Source organism: Euprymna scolopes, chromosome 9, assembly GCF_053919585.1.
Source record: "Euprymna scolopes isolate OS-2025 chromosome 9, ASM5391958v1, whole genome shotgun sequence".
Lineage (NCBI taxonomy): Eukaryota > Metazoa > Mollusca > Cephalopoda > Sepiida > Sepiolidae > Euprymna > Euprymna scolopes.
In genome coordinates this window covers 116,870,821-116,896,173 of record NC_136490.1, presented here as the reverse complement: position 1 = coordinate 116,896,173, position 25,353 = coordinate 116,870,821, and the positions used below count along the sequence as shown (strand labels likewise).

General features: G+C 35.3%; 1 protein-coding gene across 1 annotated transcript in view; it reads right to left on the bottom strand.

Moving 5' to 3' along the window:
• The window catches only part of LOC145284817 (organic cation transporter protein-like), a 101,183-nt gene extending 93,914 nt beyond the window's left edge, over window positions 1-7,269 (bottom strand). Inside the window, exon 1 of the mRNA XM_080133780.1 lies at window positions 7,132-7,269. Within this exon, the coding sequence (XP_079989906.1) occupies window positions 7,132-7,148 (17 nt within the window). The 5' untranslated portion in view covers window positions 7,149-7,269. The remainder of the gene's footprint in view (window positions 1-7,131) is intronic.
• Window positions 7,270-25,353: the final 18,084 nt, after the last annotated feature.

The following is a 25,353-nucleotide window of genomic DNA, read 5'->3' as shown; positions in this document are numbered from 1 at the left end:
AACTATTCATAACAAATAAAGTCGATTGTAACAAAAAGGAAACGTTTAAAACAATAACAGTTTGGCATTTAGTTCAGTAAAATAATGTCAGAATAATATTTAATATTAACAATAACAAAAGGATTGACCTTTTGACGTAAGGGTGGCGTAAACAGAAACAACGGTTTTGTTATATCTAGATTTTTACAGATAGGAACAAGGGAGTTAGAGTCAGAGAGACAGAGAGTTGTGTTCGAACTACCAGAGATATTAGCTCGAAAGAAATTAGTCTCTTGCGTTCCAGGAGCTTGAAGAAACACGTTTATAGAGAGATGTAGGAACCAAGGGGAACGTTGTAAACTCCAAAACTTGGAACATAAAAGAAAATACAGTATAAAATATAACCAGAGTGTTACGATGTTCATATCGGAAGGAAGTATTCCTTTTACAGCGTTTTGAGCCAAGTACCAACCGCCGAAGAATAGAAACAGAAGAAGGTATGTTTCCCTTTATCTGTTCGCCACACAGACAAGGACAGGATTTGTGAACTATGTGTGAATATCTGTAAATATACACACACACGCACCCACACAGAAGATGAACAGAAACATATATTTTATACATACAGCTAAGAGACATTTCCAGCTATACCATAGCTAGAGGTCTTATGAAGTAAACCTTTATGCCATACCCTATCAAAGGCCTTAGATATGCCAAGAACAATTTCCCTAGAAAGGTTGCCTCCGTCGAGAGATTTGCTAATCCTATGAGATATAACTGTAAGCACATCTGCTGTAGATCTAGCAAAACGGAAACCATATTGTGTGTCACTAAGAAGGTTATTTTTGCTGAGATGGTTGATTACTTCTGTATTTAACACAGATTCCAGCAACTTACTCATGACGCACAGGCGACTTATTGGCCTTAGTTCTTTTGAAAGATATTTTTTTCGAAGTTCTTTATTTTCAAAAACGCTGGTAATAGCGACACCTTTTCAAAGTACTGTCTTTGCTTTAGAAAGAATTTTGTTGACTTTTCTTGTTGAAAGATTTTTTTTTTAGATTGACTAAAAACAACGTCTGCTTAATTAATACAGCAGAAAAGACAGTATTTTAATTTTAACCAATAAAAACGTCCTTTGAATTATTCATAAAAATTAACACAAGCGCAAATTTTTGTTATTTTATTTTATTTATTTACTTATATTTTATAATCAATATTTTACTTATCAAATTATAATGAAGAAATATATTTCTTAGACATGAAACAAATTTGAAAAGGCTAAAAATACTTGAAGGCATCTACAGAAAATCCTCAAAACCTCGAATAAACCACATTGTTTTTCGAACAATTCCTAATATTCTAAAATGTCTATCGTAATACCCCACCCCGTATCCTTTTTTTTTTTTTTTTTTTGTGATCCAACTACTGTTTAAGTAATTACTGTCTTCCATAGTTGTTGTTTCACAACAATTTTGGCCAACTAATCCCCTGGCCTGCTTTGGGTAGGATTGAAACCGCTATCTTCAGACAATGCTCACCTGGAACCGCAGAGACTGAACGCATCTATCCACTGCACCCCACTAGTAATTACTAGCGCTATGACAAAAGCATATTCTTTTAATTGTTTTTACTCTCGAGTATATATCCAACACAGTTAATCAACCGAGGACCACGTTACTCTGTATAAAAGCATATAAGATATCAACGGGTACACACTCGAGAGTCAAAACAATTTAAAGAATATGCTGTTGTCCTAGCCCTAGTAATTACTGGGGGTACAGTATCAGGACTCAGATTCCTATTCTGTCGCGGTTAACCACATGAAGAAGGAACAACTATGAAAATGAGAATAACAGTTCGCAAAGAAAAAAAAATGGATACACTAATTATAAAGTCTCATCATCTCCAAGGATTAAAAAAAAGAAAAGAAAAGAAAAGAAAAATAATATATAACACCTTTCAAAACTGTCTTCAATAGATAAATAGATGGGTAGAATTGAAACCGCTATCTTCAGCCAATGGAACCATAGAGACTCAACGTCTCTATAAACTGCGTCATGGACCCGAATGCCAGAGGATTGATTTATTTATGACGAATATGTGTATATAAGTAATATGCGTACGTGAGTGTTTGTCAGTGTGGTATTGTGTATGTGCGTGTATTGTCTTGTTAGTGAGACAGGTCTCCTGTTTCTTTAAAAAACTTAGCTATTCTATAATTTGCTCGTCAAACTAACTTTATCTTGAAAAAAAAATGTTGATTATTAATCAAAATAAATTATTTTAATTAATTAGTTTCATGAAGCCAGATAGTTTGACTGTTAATTAAATTCGTTTTTGTCTGTGATTTGTGCTCGGTGTCATTTTATAGATTAGACATTTCTGAAGAATCGTTCTTTCTAAGGTGGATAATTTGTACTTTATATCAGAGATAGTCTATTATATACTATGTATATGGGACCAGATGATCACCTTCGCGATCATGCTACCCAAAACAACAAAAGACGAATGTAATAACGGTGGAGTCACAGCAATAAGCAGTCCACGGTTGGCATGTGCCCTCTACAGAGAAACACTGGCACTTGAAACTGGAACCCATCCGATACAAAACATAATACGAAAATTGGAAGATTATTATGAAGACTTAGGCGCTATCGAGGTTCGAGCTTGCAGGATAAAAAGATTTTTTTTTTTACGTGGCAAGAACATTATCTTATGCACGTGAAGTCATTGTCAGTTGGGAAGAGGACGAAAAGAAAAAATACGACGGTTAATCAGCGAAGAAGCCATCGAATGGTGGAAGAGAATAAGCCAACGCTTCGTTGCGGAAAAAAAAAAAAAAAAAAAAGACGCAAACACAACTTCGACGTCGTTTGTTCTCAACTCGTAATAATTTATGTGACTAAACTAGGGATTACTTCCGAGGTAAAATATCGCTCGATCACAGAAAAAAAAAAAAAAAAAAACAACAAAAAAAATCTATACACAATCGTTCAACGAGTACTTTATGTAAATCAGTTAAGCTTTGGGTATATATATATATATATATATATATGTGTGTGTGTGTGTGTGTGTGTGTGTGTGTGTGTGTGTGTGTGTGTGTGTGTGTGGTACTGTCATGTAGCGTAGAAAAAGAACTCCAAATGTCGTCTATCGCTAGCTGTCTGGTCGCGTGGGTCCCCAGCGATTTTCTTCTTTGTTTCGACTTCAGTCGCTCCGATCTCTCCCGAGGGACCTCCAAGCGGCCAACTATCCCAAACTGGAAGCTATCCTCAACTGTTGCAAACTGAAAATTGTCCCTAAACAGTAATTAACTGCCATAAACTGTCAGAAAACCCACTGCTACTCCTAAAACTGTTCGTAAACAAACCCTAAATATATCAATATGTATGTTCGATCTTTTGTTCCAATCACCTGCCACACCTTGAGTAACAATCCTATTTCAGCTTTCTTTTGTGTGCCTTTGTGAACAACTTCCTCTCCATTTTCTTTCTACTACTTACATGTATACAACCTTTGTTCTGCTGATCAACTCATTTTCTTTTTTTTTCTTTGTAACATTTGGTGGGGGACGTTGATAGTATCACACACACCGTTGTCCTCGGCTCCCACTTGTGTCCAAATATCGAATTGTGTCATTTGTCTGCTATCTTATTTTTTTTTTACAAGGGAGTCACTACTTATCTAGGCCAAAAGGCCACTTGAGGATAAGGGTTAATGAGTGTAAGGTGGTCACAACGTAGTGATCCTTAGTGGTGGAAATTGGATAAAATTTAATTATTTAAGAGGACAACTTCACAAAAACTTGTGACCTTGAAGCTGGAAAACAGACCAGTAGAACAGAGTCCCACAGACTGACAGTTCTAGGAAAGAAGCTTTGTTCATTGAATTTGCGTTTAGATTTTATAACTGTTTATGAATAATATGAGTTCGAAGACCGAATCTATGGTGGAAGAGCCGCAGACAGTGTTCACAGCAAAGGGTAAGGGGAAGGGGAAGAGGAAGTTGCTCATGTAGCCCTCTTCCTCTCCTTCGACTATACACATATGTGTTGTTCTTCTTCGTGTATTCTAGTCCCTGGCAGTTTGTTCACACGAAGATGTTGGTTAAGGCCAGAGTGCGATTAAGCTGGTCTTTATGCCGCATTTTCGAGACTATTCATAGTCTCTCGCTCCTGGACAGGGTTCAAAAGAGAGTCGCCAACCTGATAGGTCGTGAACTGTCATCTAGGCTTCAACCTCTGTCCCATCGACGAGATGCTGCATCCCTCTGCCTGTTCTACAAATATTTTAATGGTGAATGCTCTGACGAACTGCAAACACTTGTACCTCCCCGACGTAACTACCCCCGACAAACCCGACAAGCTACTAAGTCTCATCCCTTTACAGTAGAGATCCCTAGATGCAAGAAAGCCTTTTACTCCAATAGTTTCTTCCCCAGAACTGCGGGTCTTTGGAACTTTGGATTCTGCTTTCCCAACTGCAATGATATGCAGAAGTTCAAGTTTAATGTTAACAAATATCTTTCTACTCTTCTCCCTTCATAATGACCCCGCTAATTAAGTCCCTAATAGTAGCCCCCTGCTTCAAAGTGGCACTGTGCCTTGTTTGGGGTGAAAATTGAATTGAATAAAAAAAAAAAAAAAAAAAAAGTCTGGTCCTGTTGACAAATTCACCGTGGAGCATTTTTTTTTTTTTTTAATCGGAATGAGGAGCCTAGATGAATCCGTTCTGTGGAAGTGGCCTGCCTAGCCGAGACAACCGGTATATATATATATATATATATATATATATATATATATATATATATATATATATATATATATATACTAGCAAAAGTACCCGTCGTTGACTGGGTTCAAAAACAGCCTACAGAAAATGGACTCTGATTTATGAAAGTATGATAGCTTATGAAAAGGAAGGGTTGTAATGAGATAGCTTCGAATTTGGGGGTATCAAAACCAAAGCAAAATATGATGAAAGTAAAAATAAAATAGATAAACCACATAATTTATTATACCATACCTGTTCACACTGAAACACTTATCACAATATTCTGTGGCTTTATATTAAAAAATCTTGTTAAACTTTGTGACATATTTCCATTCTATGGAGGTCAGGTGCGAATGAATTTTATTATACCATATTTCTTTAAACTGAAACATAATTATCAAAGTATAATTACGCATATTGATATGAAACGTCTTTATTAAAGTTTGTGCCTATTTCCATTCTATGGAGGCCAGGCGCGAACGCAACCCCCACAATTTTATTATACCATCCCTATTTAAGTTAAAACATATTTATCAAAGTATTATTATATACATCGATATCAAAAACACTTGTAAACGTTTTTTTTTTTAATTTTTTAATTTTTTATTTCCATACTTTGTGGACCAGGCGCGAACGCAGACCCCACAATTTTAATGAACCACTGTTCTGCCAGATCAAACATACCCATTCCTGTGTCTCGATACATCTTCTATCATTATACGTAATCAGTTTTTTTAAAATAACCATACAGGAGCCTATTCGTGACCACACACACACACACTCACACACACACACACATTTAGCTTTATACGTACACACACACACACACACACACACACACACACACACACACACACACACACACATATATATGCCATATTTTATTAAATAAAATAGACGTTTTTTGTCTATTAATTCCTTTTCCGATCCTTCTTAACTTCTGAATAACAGTCTTCAATTATGGCGGGAACTGGCTGATGTAATCACCATATTTATCAATTTTAACCGATGGAAAAAAGGATAAATAAAATAATTAACCAACGAATAGAGAAAAAACAAACTTTATAAATTGTTCAAAACCAATTAGATTAAGTTATCCCTGACGATGGATCCTGAAGAATTAGAAAGTACTCGGAATTTATAATAAATATGGTGATTACATCAGCCAGTTCCCACCAGAAGTAAAGACTGTTATTCGGAAGTTGGAAAGGATTGAAAATAGAATTAATAGACAAAAAACGTCTATTTTATTAAATAAAATACCTTAGTAGTTAAAAAACACTTTGAAAAAGAGTTAAAAACATACTTAATTTTAAAAAGGAAGCACAAAATAAGTGGATAGTCCTTAATCCGCGGAGTTTCAAAGAAATACTTTCCTTCTCACCAGAGGGTAGGATTTAGCAAAATGCGAGATCGGATTTTACTTGCAAAAGTATTTGATGAAACTACAAGTAAGTCAAAGATCTTACTTAGTAACAAATAGTGAAGCAGAGGGAATATGGTGAAGAAAAAGGCGATTTTCCATGAATGGATAGTCTAGTGAAGGTTAAAATATCCAATAACGGTAAAATCCAAAATTCAAAAAAGTTGGTTAAATTTCCATTCCCACAAGTAAAATCCAAGAGAATCGCGTAATTGGAAGATGGTTCTAAGTAATCCAAAAAGGCAGAAATCCGTGGAATAATTCACAAATGGGTACAAGGAAAAGGGAATGAGTTCAAATAATATTATGAAAAGGAAGATAAGATGTGCGTAGAAAAAAGAATTGCAAACAACAGTCAAGACTGGGCCCAGCCTTGACAGTCGTTTTAAATTCATCTAGTACAATCAAAAACTCCGACTGACTAAAAGTAGGTAAACACCAAACTGCGTAGGCATTGCAAGTAGTAAAAAAAAAAAATTGAATTCTTACGTTACGAAATCTGATTGGCAGTCATCCAGTGGTACCTGTCTATTTACATTATATTTACATGAAAATATGTGACTGTTACAAGGTATAATATCCTACCATTCCTTTTGTGTGTTAGATTTATATCGTACATCTATGCTAGTTATTTTTTATTTAAGTACTTGCTGTTCCGACCTGACTTTTTTAAAAAGTTATTTAAACTAAACCAGTATTTAGTAACACATTTATTTTAATACGAATTGAAAGTTGTGTTTATGTTTTACTAATTAATAAAATGTTACCTCATCACTGGTTTCATTTAAATAGCTTCGGGAAAAGACAGGTCGGAACAGCTAGTACTAAAATTGATTAAGTAACATAGACGTACAACAAACAGGCAACGAAGAAGAAGATTTGTATTGAGATAAATAAATGTGTATTTTGATGTGAGATGAATACTGGGGTTTTATGCGTATTTAAATATCTTACCTGTAAAGTGTGTGCATATTAATTTAGTTCCGAGAAGTTCCACATCCAGAAAAGATTTCGTTTTGTCTTTTCGTGAACCTTTTTGGGGAGAACATGATGATTACGTGTGTTCTCGTCAATTCTCAAGTTATTACTGACTTGCTTGTTTTCGTATTTCGAGTGCGAAAAAGATAGACCAAGGTAGAAGATTACTGACTTGCTTGTTTTCGTATTTGGAGTGCGAAAAAGATAGACCAAGGTAGAAGATTGGCGTAAAATAAAGTAAAAATGTTATTAATTATATATATATATATATATATATATATATATATATATATATATATATATATATATATATACTAGCATTTCAGCCCTGTTTTGCCCGGGTGTTTGGAGGTGTATGTTGAGAAAAAAAAAAAAAAAAGCGATCAATTTTTTTTAACTTTGACCCCTACCATGACCCCTTATATTATAATATTAATTGTTTGGGCCTCAAATCAAGTTATTAAGTTAGATCCATGTCCAAGGAACCTATTTTTAAAATTTCAAGTGTTTAAACCCAAAATTGTTGGAGGAGTTTGGTAGAGTTCTCAAAGGTCAAATCGTTGAACTTTGACCCCTTAACAGCCAAATTTCTGTCCGAAAACGGATTGCAAAGATTTTTCCAAACCTCAGTACCTTGTATATCAAATTTCGAGTTTGTAGACTTAAAATTGACAGAGTTATTGCGAAGGGAAATGTACACAGACACACACAGAGACACAGATACACACACAGACACGTTCACTTTTATAGATATATAGATAGATCATATATTAATTATATATAGTGCTTAAGTTTTTTTTTTCGTCTTTACTTTAATTCCAGTTTGAGTTATGTGGAACGGCATATCATCCTTTCATCGTTACAATTATATCTCAAATATATTTTCAAACATATTTAGGTTGCTTATTATATAAAGTGCAGCTGTGTATTTCTATGTGTAGGTGTATTTGCGTGCGTTTGTTTATTCGTTTGTGTGTGTGTGTGTGTGTGTGTGTGTGTGTGTGTGTGTGTGTGTGTGTGTGTGTACATAAAAGTCAGAGAGTACAAAAGACACACCCATTTTCTTTTTAATATTCATTCTTTTAAACATGCGCAAAATTAATCAGGATTTTTCCAGTTGTTAGAGAAATAGAAAGAGAAAGAGAGAGAGAGAGAGAGAGAGAGAGAGAGAGAGAGAGAGAGAGAGAGGTTGAGATAGAAGAGAAAGAGGTTATATAGAGAGGAGGAGGAGGAAAGAGAGACGTTATATAGTAATTGAGTAGTATAAAAGCTAGATAGAGAGAGACTGAAAGAGAAGAGAAAGAGAGGATCATATAACGAGAACGCGGAAGTGGGCTTATATAAAGACTGACTAGTAAGTGAGGTAGACTGAGAGATTGAGCAAGAAGAGAGAGAGAGAGAGAGAGAGAGAGAGAGAGAGAGAGAGAGAGGTTTATATAGAGAGGAGAGAGACAGAGGAGTTATATGTAGGCTATGTAGTATATAAAGCGATATATATATTTATATGAATATCTATAATATAAAAGCTGAACGTCTGTGCGTGTGTCTGGTCACGAATAGGCTCCTATATGGTTGACTATTATAGAAAACTGATCACATATAATGATAGAAGATGTATTGAGACACAGAAATGGGTATGTTTGATCTGGCATAATGATGATTCATTAAAAGTGTGGGGTCTGCGTTCGCGCCTGGTCCACAAAGTATGGAAATAAAAATTTAAAAAAACCTTTACAAGTGTTTTTGATATAGATGTACATAAGAATACTTTGATAAGTATGTTTTAACTTAAATAGGGATAGTATAATAAAATTGTGGGGTCTGCGTTCGCGCCTGGCCTCCATAGAATGGAAATAGGCACAAACTTTAATAAAGACTTTTCATATCTATCTGCGTAAATATACTTTGATAATTATGTTTCAGTTTGAAGAAATATGGTATAATAAAATTATGAGGTTTTCGTTCGCGTTGACCTCCATAGAATGGAAATATGTCACAAACTTTAACAAGGGTTTTTTAATATAGATCCACAGAATATTGTGATAAGTGTTTCAGTGTGAACAGGTATGGTATAATAAATTATGGGGTTTATCAATTTTATTTTTACTTTCATCATATTTTGCTTTGGTTTTGATACCGCCAAATTCAAAACTATCTCTTTACAACTCTTCCTTTTCATAAGCTATCATACTTTCATAAATCAGAGTCCATTTTCTGTAGGCTGTTTTTGAACCCAGTCAACGACGGGTACTTTTGCTAGTATATATATATATATATATATATATATATATATATATATATATATATATATATATATATATATATATATATATATATATATATATATATGTATGTATGTGTGTGTATTCAGACAGAGAGAAAGAGGATTATAGACAAAGAACGAAAGAAAGAGAGAGAGAGAGAGAGAGAGAGAGCTTATATAGACACTGAATAGTATATAAAATTATATATATATATATATATATATATATATGTAGAGAGAGAGAGAGAGAGAGAGAGAGAGACGGTAGAACGATAGGTTTATTTAGATAGGAGAAAAAGAGATGAGTTATATAGGGACTGAGTAGTATATAAAACAAGATTAAGAGAGAGAGAGAGAGAGAGAGGGAGAGGGAGAGAGAGGAAGGGGGGAGGGGGGGGGGGTAGAAAGAAACATGTTAAGCTTTTTGACTTTTCTATTTTGTTGTGGATGTGCCGGGTAACATTATCAGTTTAACTCACATAATATTTTCTTAACCTTAATTAAAATACAGTAAAACAAGAAACAAAATCAGAGAAGTCTTGCGTTTACTTGTGTGTCATCCTCTTTGACCTCTTCCTATTTAGCATGGCGGTGGGTCTGGGCGGCCTTGGTGGAAAGGGACTCTTAACAGTCTCCCTACAAGAACCAAAAGTGAAAGAAAAGGATGAGGGATGAGAGAGAGAGAGAGAGAGAGAGAGAGAGGGGGGGGGAAAGAAGGTGTTTGAGGAAGGAATTTGATTCCATTTTAACCAGCAGATCTCGAATTATCACCGGAGAGACGGTTAGTTTTTTCCAGTCTCTGTCCGAATTTCTTTTCAAACGTTAAGAGTATTAAAGCAAGAAAACCTAATACATTTTGTGTTAACTTGATTAAGTTGACTATTGCATCATATACTCCAGAGCAGAAGAGAATCAGCAAGTTAACTATTTGTCCCAAAGATTCTCCTTAGAGAAAGGACTTTGATCTAGCGGCTAGCGTTTTTTTTTCTAGAAAATCTAGAGATATTTGACGCTCATATATATCTGCAATTTTAGCCTAGCTCCTTTAGTTGAAAATACGATCTAAACACTCCCTTTAATTTCAAATTATTTATTCACTTGGTAAAACTGTAGAAAAGTTAACAGCAGAAAATTGTAAAAAAAAAAAAAAAAACAACAACAACAGCAAAAAAAAAAAAAAAAAAAGCAACAACAGAAAAAAAACTTATATCAAACGCAGTAGAATTAAATTACCTGTATACTTTCAACGTGCTAAAACTAAGTTTTTTGTATTAGGGCACTTATTGATTCTTGCCAAAATAATAAGGTTATTATTTAGAAATTCATTTTAACATGGGGAGGGGAGGGTGTTTTGTACTCATTCTGTACTTTAGCCTAACAATTTAATAAAAACAGATATCATAAAACTTTAATTAAACTTGAAAATACTATTTAGAAAATAGGCGGATCATTAAAGAAAACGTGCACTAGCACCGAGTCTTTATTTTTTTCTAATTTCAAAATATGTTGTTCAAAGTGTTTTTTACCACACCACTGAGAGGGCAGGCAAGTGAACATGACAGCATAACATCACTTCCTGATTAACTTGTAGGTATAGATGTGACGTAATCAATCATTGGGGAGCTTTAGATTCCCCCAAAGGCCTGGGAGGGGCCGAGTAGCTATGCTAGATAGCTAATCGTTTCCGGGTGACGACAGATAACTCGAGGATTTAAAATAGAGAATATAAATATATATTTTTTATTTCATGTAAAATTATTTGTACATAAGTTTGTGAAATTAATTCTGTAGAATAGAATTTCACCAGTCTGTTTTTCTTCCTGCCTGCGGCTTCGATATTCTCTTTCAGCATACAAGATTCAATGTAACAACCCTCAGAGAAGGACCAGACGATACGAGCCGAGAGTTTCAGATAAACAGGGGTCCTAGCCGAGCTTCATCAGTGTGGGGTTACATAGAAAGTTTCCAGTATTCAACCACGTGGTCACGCTAACAGGCATAGAAAAATATGGCTACCGATTGTGTTACCGATTGTCCATGGTTACCAATATGTGTTACCGATTGTTCATCTATGTTTTAAAGAGAAAGAACAATTCTCCATTTGGATAATAATTATGATTACACATTGGGATAATTTTAATCTAACAAACTATAGTAAGTGAACTCGTTTTTGAACTTTGTTTTCTATTGGAGAAAGTCGAATATTTCATTTTATTTTTTTTTTACTGCAAAACAAACAATTTTTATATAATATTTTTCAGTCTGTTCTTTTAATGATAAATAAAACTTTTAACTGAGTATTTCCAAATATTTTAAAGTTAGCATTTTTTATGACAGTTTTTTTTTTTTTTTTTTTAACGATCGGTGAATTTTCAATATTTTAGCACAGGGCGTAATTAATTTCTTTTCAATATATTTAAAACTTCAAGTTTTTGTTTTTTATAACATTTTAACTGTAAATAATTTACATGACGGGTTTGTTTTACTATACACATAGATTCGAAAAAGTTGTCAAAAAAAAACAAATATATAACAAATAAATGTTATCAAAGGCAAGATAAGTTACTTTTCTACCAAACTGGATAAATTTTTAGTGTTTTTATTTAATGTAAAGTGTTTATTCAGCTCGAAAAAACATACAGTGTTTACCGATGTATTTGAAAAATGCAAATGGTGGCATGCTTGATGTTGTACAAGGTAACTTTGAGAAAACGAGTTTAAACAAAAAATTATACAAAATACTGTTAGAAACTCGCTCAATATATGTTACCGTGACATAGGCGGACATATATTCGGTGGGTTTCTAACAGTATTTTGTATAATTTGTTTGTTTGAACTCATTTTCCCAAACACTGAGTTCAATAGCGAGCATGCCGACATTTTTCTTTTTAAAATCATACAATGTTTATCAATATATAAACATTGTATGATTTTCGAAGCGGTTACACGTTTTAAAGTTAGTAAAACCACTAAAAACCTTTCCAGATAGGTAGAAGAGTAACTTATCTTGGCTTTGATAACATTTATTTATTATATATTTGTTTTTTGACAACTTTTTCGAATCTATGTGTACAGTAATACAAACCCAAAATTCAATTTAACTTAAAGATACTATTTAAAATACATGTGCATACACTGCACAAGCACTCTTATTATTATCATAATAATAATAGTAATAATAATAAAAAAAACTGGTGTAGATGACATTGACTAGCACCACACCAACTAGTTGTGAAGGGTCAGGGAGGATGGAAAGACCGAGGTGGGAGAGTACTAACCAAATCTCCACTGGAAGTGTGCAGTTCAAATCTGGTACCTTGCGGAGGCATTTTGTCACCCAAACCCCAGGAAACACCAATGCCGATGGCAATGAGAAATCAGTGACAACGGCTGTTGCGATAACATGCAATCATCTGCACAAGTGGTCAAGAGATGGAGAACACTGGAAATCTGGGGAGACTTGTTGTCACTTGGTCTCCAGGAAACACCACAGGTTACTGCCTGTGAGCGATCACTGATGATGGCCTGTGAGACAACTAATAAGCTATACATTTTGATGAAAAGCGTGAGGAAAAAAATGGACATAGAAGAACAGAAAATCAAAACTTTAAATATAATTTCTGTATTTAAAGTAATAGTTATTTAAATATTTCAACATATAATCTTGTGGGCAAAATCCAGCTTCCCAATAAGGGGCACTCTGGATAGGAACAAAAATAATCTCAGTCATGAAAGATTTCTCCTCCACCAACCAAGGACAAAAAAGGTAAAGTGTAACATTAAAACAGATACTACACTGTGATCTTGTTCCGAAGGCCAAAAAATATTTGTGTTTCTTTAATTGTTTGTTCCCTAAATTCATAATTCAGTTTTATCAGTATTAAATTGTATATTGCTTTAAAATTACTTAATTTTACATAAATAATATTTATATTTTATATTGAATAAAGTTCAGTTTAAGTTTTAATCGAACTGTGTTCTTTTTCTTTTTAAAAATGTTTTATTGCTCTTTTTCAAATGGCCCTCATAAAGTACTGACAGTCCGACAGTCTGACAAATCTTACCTACATTGCTTGCAGACATTTTTCAGTTAACAGGCCTTCTTCTTACTTTCGGTGACCGTGAAATAAAAACCATGTATAAAAGATACTTGAATTTTACTGCGTTTGGTATAAAGTATTTGTTGATTTTTGTTATTGTCTACAATTTCTGAACTTTAACAAACAAATGTGTTGCTCCTATGTACTTGTCTCACCCAAAGAGCCAACATTCATATTTTTATCTATTTTTACTAATAATTTTTGCAACGTTTACATTTAATTTTCAGCCTGAATCACCTTTTCTATCAGGTTGACAAAAAAGTTCTTGCGGTTTTTAACTTTCAAATTCAGATGAACATATCTCGGTTCAAACAAAAATTTATTGATCAAAATAAGCACCATCAGAATCAACATACTTTTGCCAACACAAAACAGGTGTATTTATGCCATTAACGTAAAAATCTTGCGTTTTGATGAAGTCACTGAAGGAGTTTTTGATATCGCTTAGGTGTTTGAAGACTTTTCTCATGCAGAAAGTTATTGAGATGCTTGAAAAAATGGTAGTCTGTAGGTGAGAAGTCTGGAGAGTATGGCGGATGAGGCAGAGTTTCATAGTTCAATTTATTCAACATCCGCAGGGTCAGTTAACAATGTCCGGTCAGGCAGTGCCGCGGAGGAGAATTGGGCCTTTTCTGCTGACTAATGCTGGGTGTTGTTGTCAAAGTTTCTGATGCATTTCAATTGTTTCGCCTCCATTAAAAAATCTAATGGATGAGACTAGTCGCAGACCACCAAACAGTCAGTATGACCTTCTTTTGGTGCAGCTCTGGCTTCAGGAAGTGTCGCGGAGCTTCGTCGGTATCTAACAAGTGAGCTGAACATCACCAGTTGTCGTAAAGAACCCATTTTTCATCGCAAGTCACAACCCGGTCGATAAACTGGTCGTTCTTGTTGCGTAAAAAAAAGGGAAGATGACAATTCATAACAGCGTTTCTTTTGGTTGTCATTCAATTCGTGAGGCACTCATTTATCAAGTTTTTCTGTCTTTCCAATCTCTCTCAAGTGGTTAGAAATCGTTGTATAAGTTATGTCAAATTCAAAAGCAAGTTCTCGAACAGTTGTGCATGGATTGGCTTTGACTAAGGCTCAATAGATCGTTGTCAACATCCGATGGCCAACCACTTTGCTCATCATCTCCAAGACTCTTGCTGGCATCACAAAATTTCTTAAACCACGATTGTGCTGTGCATTCAGTGGTGGTTTCTCGGCCAAACGCTTCGTTGATATTGCAAGCTGTTTCAGAAGCTTTTTGGCCTAGCTTGAATTGAAATAAGAAAATTGTGTGATTTTTTCATCTTGTATGCAATTGCTTTAAAACGATTCTAATTTAAATGGTGAGATAGAGCGAAAAACGCTCTTCAAAATGATATATAAAGTAAAAGTCCATTCTACAGCAGATATCCTAACTGTAATCTCTGATCGTATATACCATACACTGGACATAGCAGGGGAGGGTAGGACAGTAGCCCTAGATATATCTAAGCCTTTTGACAGGGTATGAAACAATAGTCTTTTCAGGAAAATTAGATCATACGCTATCACTGGACGAATACTTAACATAATTAAATCCTTCTCAAATAAGAGAAGTCTACAAGTGTAAGCCATATTTAGTTTCAGAACAGTTTCCGATGGTTCGTTGTTCTAAACAAGTCTTGAGAGGTGACTGGTTTGCAGTAGACAGAACATGAATTAATTTGATTCGTCAGTTCCTAGCAGCATCGTTTATAAATAGAATCGCCCGACTGTGTGGGATCATACCCCATTATGAGTAAAAAATATTGCAACATCCCCACTATTTTTTTTTATATAATGGGGAAGTCCCTTGTGTTTGTTTTGCTCAAAAATAAATAAATAAATATTTTTATATTCAATTATACATAACTAAAATTTAGAAATCATTTCGATTTAAAAATTTTAGCATGTAAAAAGACGCCATTTTTAATTGTGTTCAAATGTCAAAACAGATATATATGTGTACAGAGAAGAGAAATAAAAGAAATGGAAGGTATTTTTACCTAAAAAAGGGGTGGGTATGTGAAAAAGAAGTAATTTCTTAAATTTGATTATGCAGTTTTGTAAAAAAAAAAAAAAAAGAAAGAACAAAAAAAAAACGCATACATATATAAATATAAATGCATAAAAATAAACATACATGCAATATGTACCCGTTTAAAGAGTTATTTTTTGTTTTGTTTCTTTTTTTTTTTGTTTTTTGCTAATTAAAACAATGCAAAAATAAAAAATAAAACTAATGCGCACAAAAAAAAAATAAAAGTCAATTGTAATTTTTGCGCACCTTAAAATAAGTATTTGTCGAAAAGGAAAATTACAAAGAAGAGGTTTTAAAAAAGTGACTTTTTTTTCTTTTTTTTTTTCAGTAAAAGTATTAGTTACGCATTAGTAGATTAAAGTGTTAATACAAACAAAATGGATACAGTTTAACGTCTTGTCCAGGATTATTATTTTTTTATATATATAGAAATTTATATACAGACAGGGCCGTGAAAAAAAATTATTCAGTCGAATCCCCCAACAAGTTTTGAGAAAAAACGCTTTAACTTTATTCTTGTTGCGGGTTTCGTGAATACATCAGCGATATTTTGTTCTGATGATATGTAATTCAAAATAATGGATTCCTTTTTCACCGCGTTTTTTATGAAATGGTATTTTATATCTATATGCTTAGATCTTTGGTTGATTATCGTGTTCTGTGCTAAGACTATACTGGCTTGATTATCACAATTAATTACTACGGGGCTTTTAGTTAATTCTGGCTCTAAAATAGTCTTTAGGATATTTTTAAGGTAGAGTGCTTCCTGGGGCGTGTGTGTGATCGCGATAAATTCTGCTTCACACGTAGATAGAGATACAATCTGTTGCTTTTTAGATTTCCATGAAATAATAGGCCCATTTTCTGAGAGTCTGAAACAATATCCAGATATACTTTTTCGATCTTCGTCATTTCCCCAATCTGAATCCGAAAATTCTTCTAATTTTAGGGGATTTTTTGATTTTCTAAATACTAACTTCTGTTCTTTAGTTCCTATTAAATAACGCAGGACTTGTTTAGCTCTGTTTAAATCCTTCATTGTCGGTTGTGATAATTTTTGTGACAGTTTTGTTACTGTATAGCATATGTCGGGTCTGGTCGCAGTCATTAAATATACAAGACTACCTATAATTTCGCGGTATTGTTTATTATTTATTATTTCAGATTCTGTGTGTATATTTTTATTAATATCATTTTCGACTGGTGTAGAGCGTTTCTTGCACTCTCCCATTCCAAATTTTAATGTATCTCGATTGATTCATCGTAACAAGTCCTTTGCTTTGAGTAAATTCTATCCCCCAAAACCAGGATATTTTGCCAAGATCGGTCATTTTGAATCTTTTACTTAATTTGTTCTTAACGTCGGTTAACATTATGTCACAATTTGATGCGATTAAAATATCATCGACCCACATAACCAAAATCAGTAGTTTATCGTCTTTGTGTTAGGTATATAAATAGGGGTCTACAGCGCATTGTCTGAATTGTTGTTTAATAATATAATCATGAAATACTGTATTCCAACACTGAGCACTCTGCTTTAGACCATATAATGACTTGTTAAGTCGCCACACGCTATTTTTATTTTTCATTATAAATCCCTCTGGAGGGGTAATATAAATTTCACAGTCTATTAGGGCATTCAAATAAGCATTTTTACGTCCATTTGATGGATGTTTAGGTCATATTGTGATGCGATTTGCAGTAAAATTCTTATTGTCGTTAGGTTTGTGGTCGGTAAAAACGTAGAAAAATATTCTATACTGTAAATCTGAGAGTACCCTTTGGCAACAAATCTAGCTTTGTACGGTTCTACACCTGATGCTGTAGTCTTTTTTGTAAAGACCCATATTGTAGAAATAACATGTTTATCTTTTGGGAGAGGCACTACCGTATAGGTATCATTTTCGGTTAAGGCATCTATTTCTTTTTTCATGGCAATTTTCCATTCATCACAATATTCTTAATTAATTGCTTTTTGGCGCATTTTCCATTGAATAGCAATAGTCGATTTGATAATCTTTTATATTGTCGACCACAAAAAAATCGGGTCGCCTTCTATTTCTTTTGGGATATCTTTCGCCTTTATCATCATCATCATCATCATCATCATCATCATGGATGCTCTTGTCTCCGTCATTTTTATTGTCTTCGTTTGTTTTAATTATTTGAGGAAATATAATTTCATCTTCTTCATATGACGGGATTTCGTCTGTAAAATTAAACGTGTCTGTGAATTTAATACATCGGATTCTTTTTATTTTATTTTTCTCTGAAAAAAATACTAAATTGGCTGGACTGTTTTTATCGTATCCAAGAAATATACCTCTGTCGGCTTTAATATTCAATTTACTCTTTTTCTCTATATATGCAAAGCAAGTTGAACCAAATATATGCATTCTGCTTAAACTTGTTTTTTTACCACAGAAAGATTCATACGGAGTTTTAGATAGTGTTTTGTTAAAACACCTGTTGCGTATATAGGCTGCCGCCATAAGTGCGTACGCCCAGAGGTTTTTGGGGAGTTTTGACTCAATGAGTAGGCATCTTGCCATTTCAAAAAGTGTCCGCCATGCTCTTTCAGCAGTCCCGTTTTGGTGTGGCGATCTAGGAGCTGATTTTTCATGCCTGATATGATGGTTAATTAGTAAAAGTTCAAAGTATTTATTGGTGAATTCCATACCGTTGTCAGAGCGAATACATTTGACTTTAGCGTAGGGAGACATGTCGGCTAAATATTTTTTTAGTTGTTAGCAGGGTATCAGATTTGTTCTTTAAAAAGTAAACCATTATTAAACCTGAATGGTCATCTACGAAATTCAACACATATCTATAATGTTCTCTGGCCATCGGTTCCACGGGACCATTCAAGTCACAATGCACCATTGATAGGATTTTTTGGGCCTTCTCGTCTGGTATCTTGCTTTGATAGTTTGTAATTTTTCCTTTGCGTACAGATGTCGCAGTTAAATTTTTTTGATGTTTGTATTTTCATTCCATCAACTACATTCGGCAACTTTTGATATCAGGAATATTGCAATGTCCAAGAATTTTATGCCATGTCTGTAGATCATGGCAAGCAGTTTTCGATGGGACTACGCTATTTAAATAATACAGTCTTCCATTTTCTTTAATGTCGAATACAGTTCCATTCGGGTATACCAGTTTTGATTTATGTGGGCTAAAGTTTATATTTGCACCTTGTTTTGTGGCAGCTTGTACAGAAAATATATTTTGTTTAAATTTTGGGATTAGAAGAGCGTTTTCTAGAATACAGAAACACAGTTCACCTTTATTGTTCTTTAGCGAGATTTTAGCATCGCCTCTTTTCAAAACGATATCATTTACTCGACTCCCGTCAGCTAGTTCTACAAAATGATTTTGTGGCTTAAAGTTGGGGTCAAAATTGATAAAATCAGATTCCTTTGTCATCACATATGCCGTGGCCCCACAATCGACAAGAAAATTATTATTGTTTGTTGAAGCATTAAACGTACACGAAAATAAAAATGCATGTTCGCTAACAGAGCTCTCCACATTTTTAATGGAGTCGCCATTTTGAGTCCTGTATCTACATTGGAAACTCTTGTGATTAGGTCATCCACAATTATAGCAAATAATTGTGTTTAGCAAAGTTGCGTTTTTTATTGCTGACATGGGTATAATTTAATTTTGGTGTTTTTATGTGTGTATCTTAAATTTCATGATATTTGTGGATTCGTTTTTTCTGTGATCATTTTTTCAGTTTCTTCGTAACTTCTGAGTGCTACCTTGAATTGGCTAAAAGTCATGGGTTTTTCTTTCTGGGTTATCACGATGGTGAATGGCTTGAAATCACTCGGTAATCCCTTAAGGACAATGAAAATTAACAGACTGTCACTTATAACTTCACCAGACATTTTTAAAGAATTTGCAGTTGTCTCGGCTCTTATAATCAGTAATAGTTTCGGCTTCCATTCGTTTTAGAGAGGTCAGTTCAGTGTATAAAGAAATAATTTTGGGGGTTTCTTTCGATAAATAATGCTCTCTCAATATGTTCAATGCTTTGCAGCCATCGTCCAGGGCTTCTTTCATTACCAGTGATAGACTTCGGTGATCTGAACTGTATTAATTCCGCAAAGACAGTTGCGTTCTTTTCAATGAAGTCGGGGTCGTTTCTGTTTTCAGGTTGTGTTTGAAGTACTTTGTGTAGCTTTTGGATTCGTAGATATCCTAGAAATTTAACTTGCCACAATTCGAATTTTGATTCGGATCCATCGAAATAAAGACGCACACTGGGCGCATAACCTCTAGAAATGTAAGCCATGTTTAGTTTCAGAACAGTTTCCGATGGTTCGTTGTTCTAAACAAGTCTTGAGAGGTGACTGGTTTGCAGTAGACAGAACATGAATTAATTCGATTCGTCAGTTCCTAGCAGCATCGTTTATGAATAGAATCACCCGACTGTGTGGGATCATATCCCCATTACTCGTGATGGGGAAGGTCTCCTAGCGGCTTTGGCTGCAGGGAGACAGGGTAGTAGTACTCGTCAAGGATCCGTTCTTGACACTCAGCCCGACAGGTGAGGGGCCGGGAACCGGCCCAGCGTCTGTCGGACTGAGATACGCCGCCTGGGTAATACCTAGGAAGTCCACCCTCCCAGGCCTTGCCACTGGGCTTTCCGGTGGAATAAGTTCATTGCTTACTGCCTGAGGCGCCCCTACCGGGGAATGCCGACGGGGTTATTCAGGCAATTTTTACAATTGTAGGAGTGCCCCTCCTTTAGGGGAGCCTGCTGGATCCCCACCTTCCGGCTTTGTGCCACATTTTGCCAAGGTGGGCAGCAAATAAATAACTACTCCATTACGAGTCAGTTGTTCAACTGTCTGTGAGGTACGTTATTTTTCTCTGCGCTCCTGTTACTATTGTTGTTATTGTTGTTGTTGTTGTTGTTGCTGTTGTTGTTATCCAATCGGACTTCTTTTCGGACTATTGTCTGTTGTCTTAACGACTCGGCTATGCCTGCTGCTGCTAGCCAGATGCATGAGGACACCACAAAATCAACTGTGAACACGGAAGAGGCTGCTCCAAACAATTGGAGTATGCGGCCGAAAATTGAAATTAATGTTAATGAGTTCATCGAAAAAGCCAAACAATGTCTCCATTTAGTAACTGAAAAAGGCCTAACTGTAGACCTACCAAAATTGGAAGAAATTCAGAAGCGTTCTTTAACCTTCTTTGTTGTAGACAAGAAAACTAGAAAAGTTATTAGAGCTTCAGCTGACATCATTAATACGCTCTTAACTACCACTGGATACAGACCGCAAAGACTAATTAAGTGCAAAGAGTATAACACCTGGGGCGCCCTTTTTAACTCGGATCAAGACTGCATTACACTTTCGCAGCAAGAAATTATCGCTACGAACTACATTTTGAGATCTGAATATATGGGCAAACGTCGGACAACAGTGTCCATATTTCATGTCCCGCATTACGTAAATGGTGAACACTTAGGCGTCTTCCTACTAAAATACGGAGAAATAGTATCCGTATCCTGTGACAAATTCAATGGAACTTGGTCATTAGACATTCTTTTAGATAAAGAAAACCTCGCCAACATCCCTTCTTTTTTGGAAGTTGGCGAGGAGAAATTACCAATCATCGTAGTAGGAAGGCGCCCAACATGTTGGTGCTGCGGAGAAATAGGCTACTTAACTTCCAAATGCCAACTTAAAAAGCCTACACCTAACCCCAAAACCAGAGTGGGGCAGCATTTGGGGGTCAACATTGCCACAAAAGATCCTCTCCCCCTTCCGGAAGAATCACCTAAAGAATGAGAACCCTGGCAGATAGTAATTGGTAAAAAAAACTCCTGGTCGACTATCCCTGGAACAAAGTAGAGAGGAAGCCATGCTTGAAAAAGACCCTGGCAGAGACAAGTATGTGGAAATTGTCAATCTGAAAAAAAGACTTGATGCTCAAAAAAAACCCAAATCTCCCCTCAAACCTCAGAACCCTTCGCCTAAATTGAACCTTAAAACAAACCTCAACCCTATCATGAAGTCTCCTTTCAAAGCTAAAACCAGCTCACCTTCTATAATGTCACCTCCTATTTCATCTCCTCCCGCTGCCAAAATGCCCAGACTTATCCCTCTCAGTCCCATTAAGTTTTCCACTCATGTCTCCCCTATTTCTTCCACGTCAGCCACCCCTTATTCCACCCCTCCCACATCCCCTGCAAGACACTCCTCCCCTGCCCCTACTCCCATGGATACGGAAAGGAGCTCCTCCCTGCAGAGAAAAAGGGTACATTACAGTGGCGGCTCGTGCATGGAGCTGTGGGACTGCAGCACCCCCAAGTTATTTCTACACAATATTAATGGTAAAATTAAAAATAATACGTTTGTTTTTTATTATTATTATTTTATTTTTTTCTATGTGTATATTATAAAATCATTAAGTTTAATGTCGTTATCTCCAAATTCATATAAAAACGAAAATAAAACTTGCTTGGAGCTGTGAAATTTACAGTTACACTTTCTTAATGAAAATCTCTTGTGCGCATGTGCGCTTTAGACGCTTTAGACAGCCGATGAAAGCCGCTTGAGGAACTGTCGCTTGTCGCAGCTCCGCGTCGTGAAATTCGTTGTTTGCTTAGAGTGTGCGCCTGTATAGATATGATAACATTGTTATTGAAAAAAAGGAGGTTTATATACAATTTCTTAAAATTATTATTAAAATCTGCATATAACGTGTTCTTGTACATAAAATATTGTGCTTTTTCTTTTCTTTTTCTTTTAGTAAATATGCACACTTTTAGCGTCGCGATTTAATTCGGTAGCGGACGGAAATATATAATATGCAGAAACTGTTTTTTTTTTTTATTAAAAGTATTCGGGGATTTAGCAGTGAAGCTAACAAGCGACCAAGGATAAAAATCAAATATACAATAAATAAATCTTACCATAAAATAAAGTTACTTTTCCATCTACCTGCCTTTTTTTGTTTGTTTTAAGTAGTTTTAAATGTTATTTATTTTGCAACAATCTTTTAACTTGCATGTTTTAGATATAAAAAAATTAGCATTTATTTGCCTCCAACGAGGACAATGTTAGAAGTTTTACACTTTGAAAAATGGATTTTTTACACAAGTTTTTTTTTTTAAATTAAAATGTGTTTATAAGTAAAAAAAAGCAGTTTTTATAATTATGCATTTTTAAACTTTACATTGAATTTGTTAGTAGATGGGGCAGATAATAAGCATTAAAAAAAAGAAATTAGAAATCCTTCTGGACTGAGACAATTTTAATTTTTTGTTTTCTTTGGGGAGAAAGCTACATTAAAATTCGATGTTTTATAATGCTTATATATGACATCCTATTTTCTTATAATACATCTCCACTTTATGTCGATCTTTACCGGCATGGGAAGGTCAGTAAATAGCCAAGTCTGTTTGTTCTTTTTATATAAAAAGCAAGTTGTTAAAAGATTTGTAAATAAAATTTTGTATCTTTAAATATTTTTGTTTGTTTGCTCACTATATAAAAATGTAAAAAATTTTATTTTGTATTTTATTTGCAAATACGTTTTGTTATAAATACATTTTTAAAAATAAATTTTGTAAATAAAACTTATTAAATAAAACGCTATTTTCAAATAGTAAACTCTTAAATTAACCCTCGTAGGGAGGCAAGTAAATTTCAAAGTTTTTCTTTTTTGTTTTTATAAAAAAATAAGTTATTTTTGAAAATGTGTTTCGTTTGTTTGCAAAAAAAAAGAAAAAAAGCAAACTTTTATTTAATCTGAAAAGTTTAAAAGGAATAAATGTATATATTATTTTTATTATTCTGTAAAGTGTACATAATTAAAAAATATTTTTAATAAAAAGTTTTTGCGTATTATCCATTTCTGATTGATTATTTGTCTTTGTTATATATTTGAATATTTATTTGAATGTTTGTTTATTATTTGATTAAATATTTATTTATATATTCGAATTTCTTTTACATGTAAAATTTTTGAAGCAGCACCCCCACTAATCTCAAGCACGAGCCGCCACTGGTACATTACCTACCTGGTAGAGATATTTGCAAACTTAGCGACGCCCAAATTAATAACTGCGCCTACTTCAAGGGGGTAGACTTAACAAAATTAAGAGACCCCCTTAATTTCCCCCAAGCAAAAAGAGTGCTCACCGTCATCCGGAAAAAGGAGGAGGCAAAAGATCTATGGGCAATGCTAGATGAAGCCAATAAAGCGTTTAATCTAGCATTGCCCTTAGCAATATATAAAGACTCAGATATTAGAAACCTGCGGAAATGTTGTATTGGGAGGGTCCCTGTCAAACTGTACCCTTCCCTCCATAGGATAGCCAAATTAACTTACCCTTCGCATGTCAGCGGTATCTCTCATGATGGACTCATCGACACTCAGATGGGTTCTTATTCCCTTACAAGAGCCGTCGGCACGCTTACGACCGCAATGTTCGTTTCTGCTTCTCAACCCTAAGGCACAATCATGGACCTCAAGCTTGCTAGTGTGAATGTCCGAGGGCTAAGTGCCGACTCCCGAAAACGGCACTTCAGTTTGGACCTGTAGCACCTCGGAGTGGATATTTGTTGTGTGCAGGAAACCCATTTTATTCCTGGTGACCATTTACGTGCGCTGTCTAAGACCTTTAGGGATTACTCAGCGTACTTTAATTCTCACTCTAGAGGAGTTTCCTGGCTAGTTAAAAGGTCTCTAGATGCGACGTGTGACCCGTGCTACATGGATCCCAAGGGAAGACTATGTGTTTTGGATGTTACCATAAAGGGCAGGGCATTTCGTCTTATTGGGGTTTATGCGCCCAATAGTCACATTGAGCTGGCTGCCGTTTTTCGGCAAATCGAGCAGTTCATGGATACTTCTCAAACAGTTATCTTAGCGGGAGACTGGAACGCGGTCCTGGATGCCGATTTAGATCGATTCGGGTTACCTTCTAGGGGAACTAACAGAGATTGGGATGCTGTTTTATTTTGTGAATTTGTGGATAAGTTTGATCTTATCAACAAATTCCGAAATGAAAAGCCCCTGACTCAGTGTGGACTTGGACAGGTAGACGCGGCTCCGGTCTGGTACAGCTCTCGAGCTATATTGACCGGTTCTTAGTTAGGCGAGTAGATGTAAGAGTATTGAATTGTCCAAGTTTCCACAATATAGTTTACTTGGATCACAGATTGTCTGTGTTTGGGTAAACTTAGATAGACCTAAGCCTAGATTAGCCGGTTACTGGAAGCCCAACATGTCGTTGTTCGATGTGGAGGGCTTCCGTGATGGGCTATTACTAACCCTACAGCGGGAATTGACGGGGACAATTATTGGGAATAAGTGGTGGGTAAAATTAAGGAAGCCATTAGGTCCTTTTCTGCCAACTTTAGCAAAAGACTCAACCTAGATTCTAGGACAGCTAAAGCGACACTAGAGTCTAGATTAGATCGGGCGGTGGAGGAGGGGGATAGTGCTAGAGTTAATGTAATTAAGGCTCAGCTTGCCTCCCTTACTGAAAAGGAGCACCAAGCTTTAGTGATTAGGGCTAGGTTAAAAAGAATGCCCCAGGAAGCAACAAACATGGCCGCTGAACTGCGTGCAGAGGAGTTTAGGCAAGCGGCTGATAGGCACATCGCTCGTGTCACATTGCCGGACGGGCGTACCATGACCACAAACCAGGGTGTGCTGGAGGCGTTTAGATATCATTTCCAGGAACTTTTTTCCATGGACCCCGGTCTGTCACCTATTTGGCTGACTTTTCTCATCTTTCGACCACC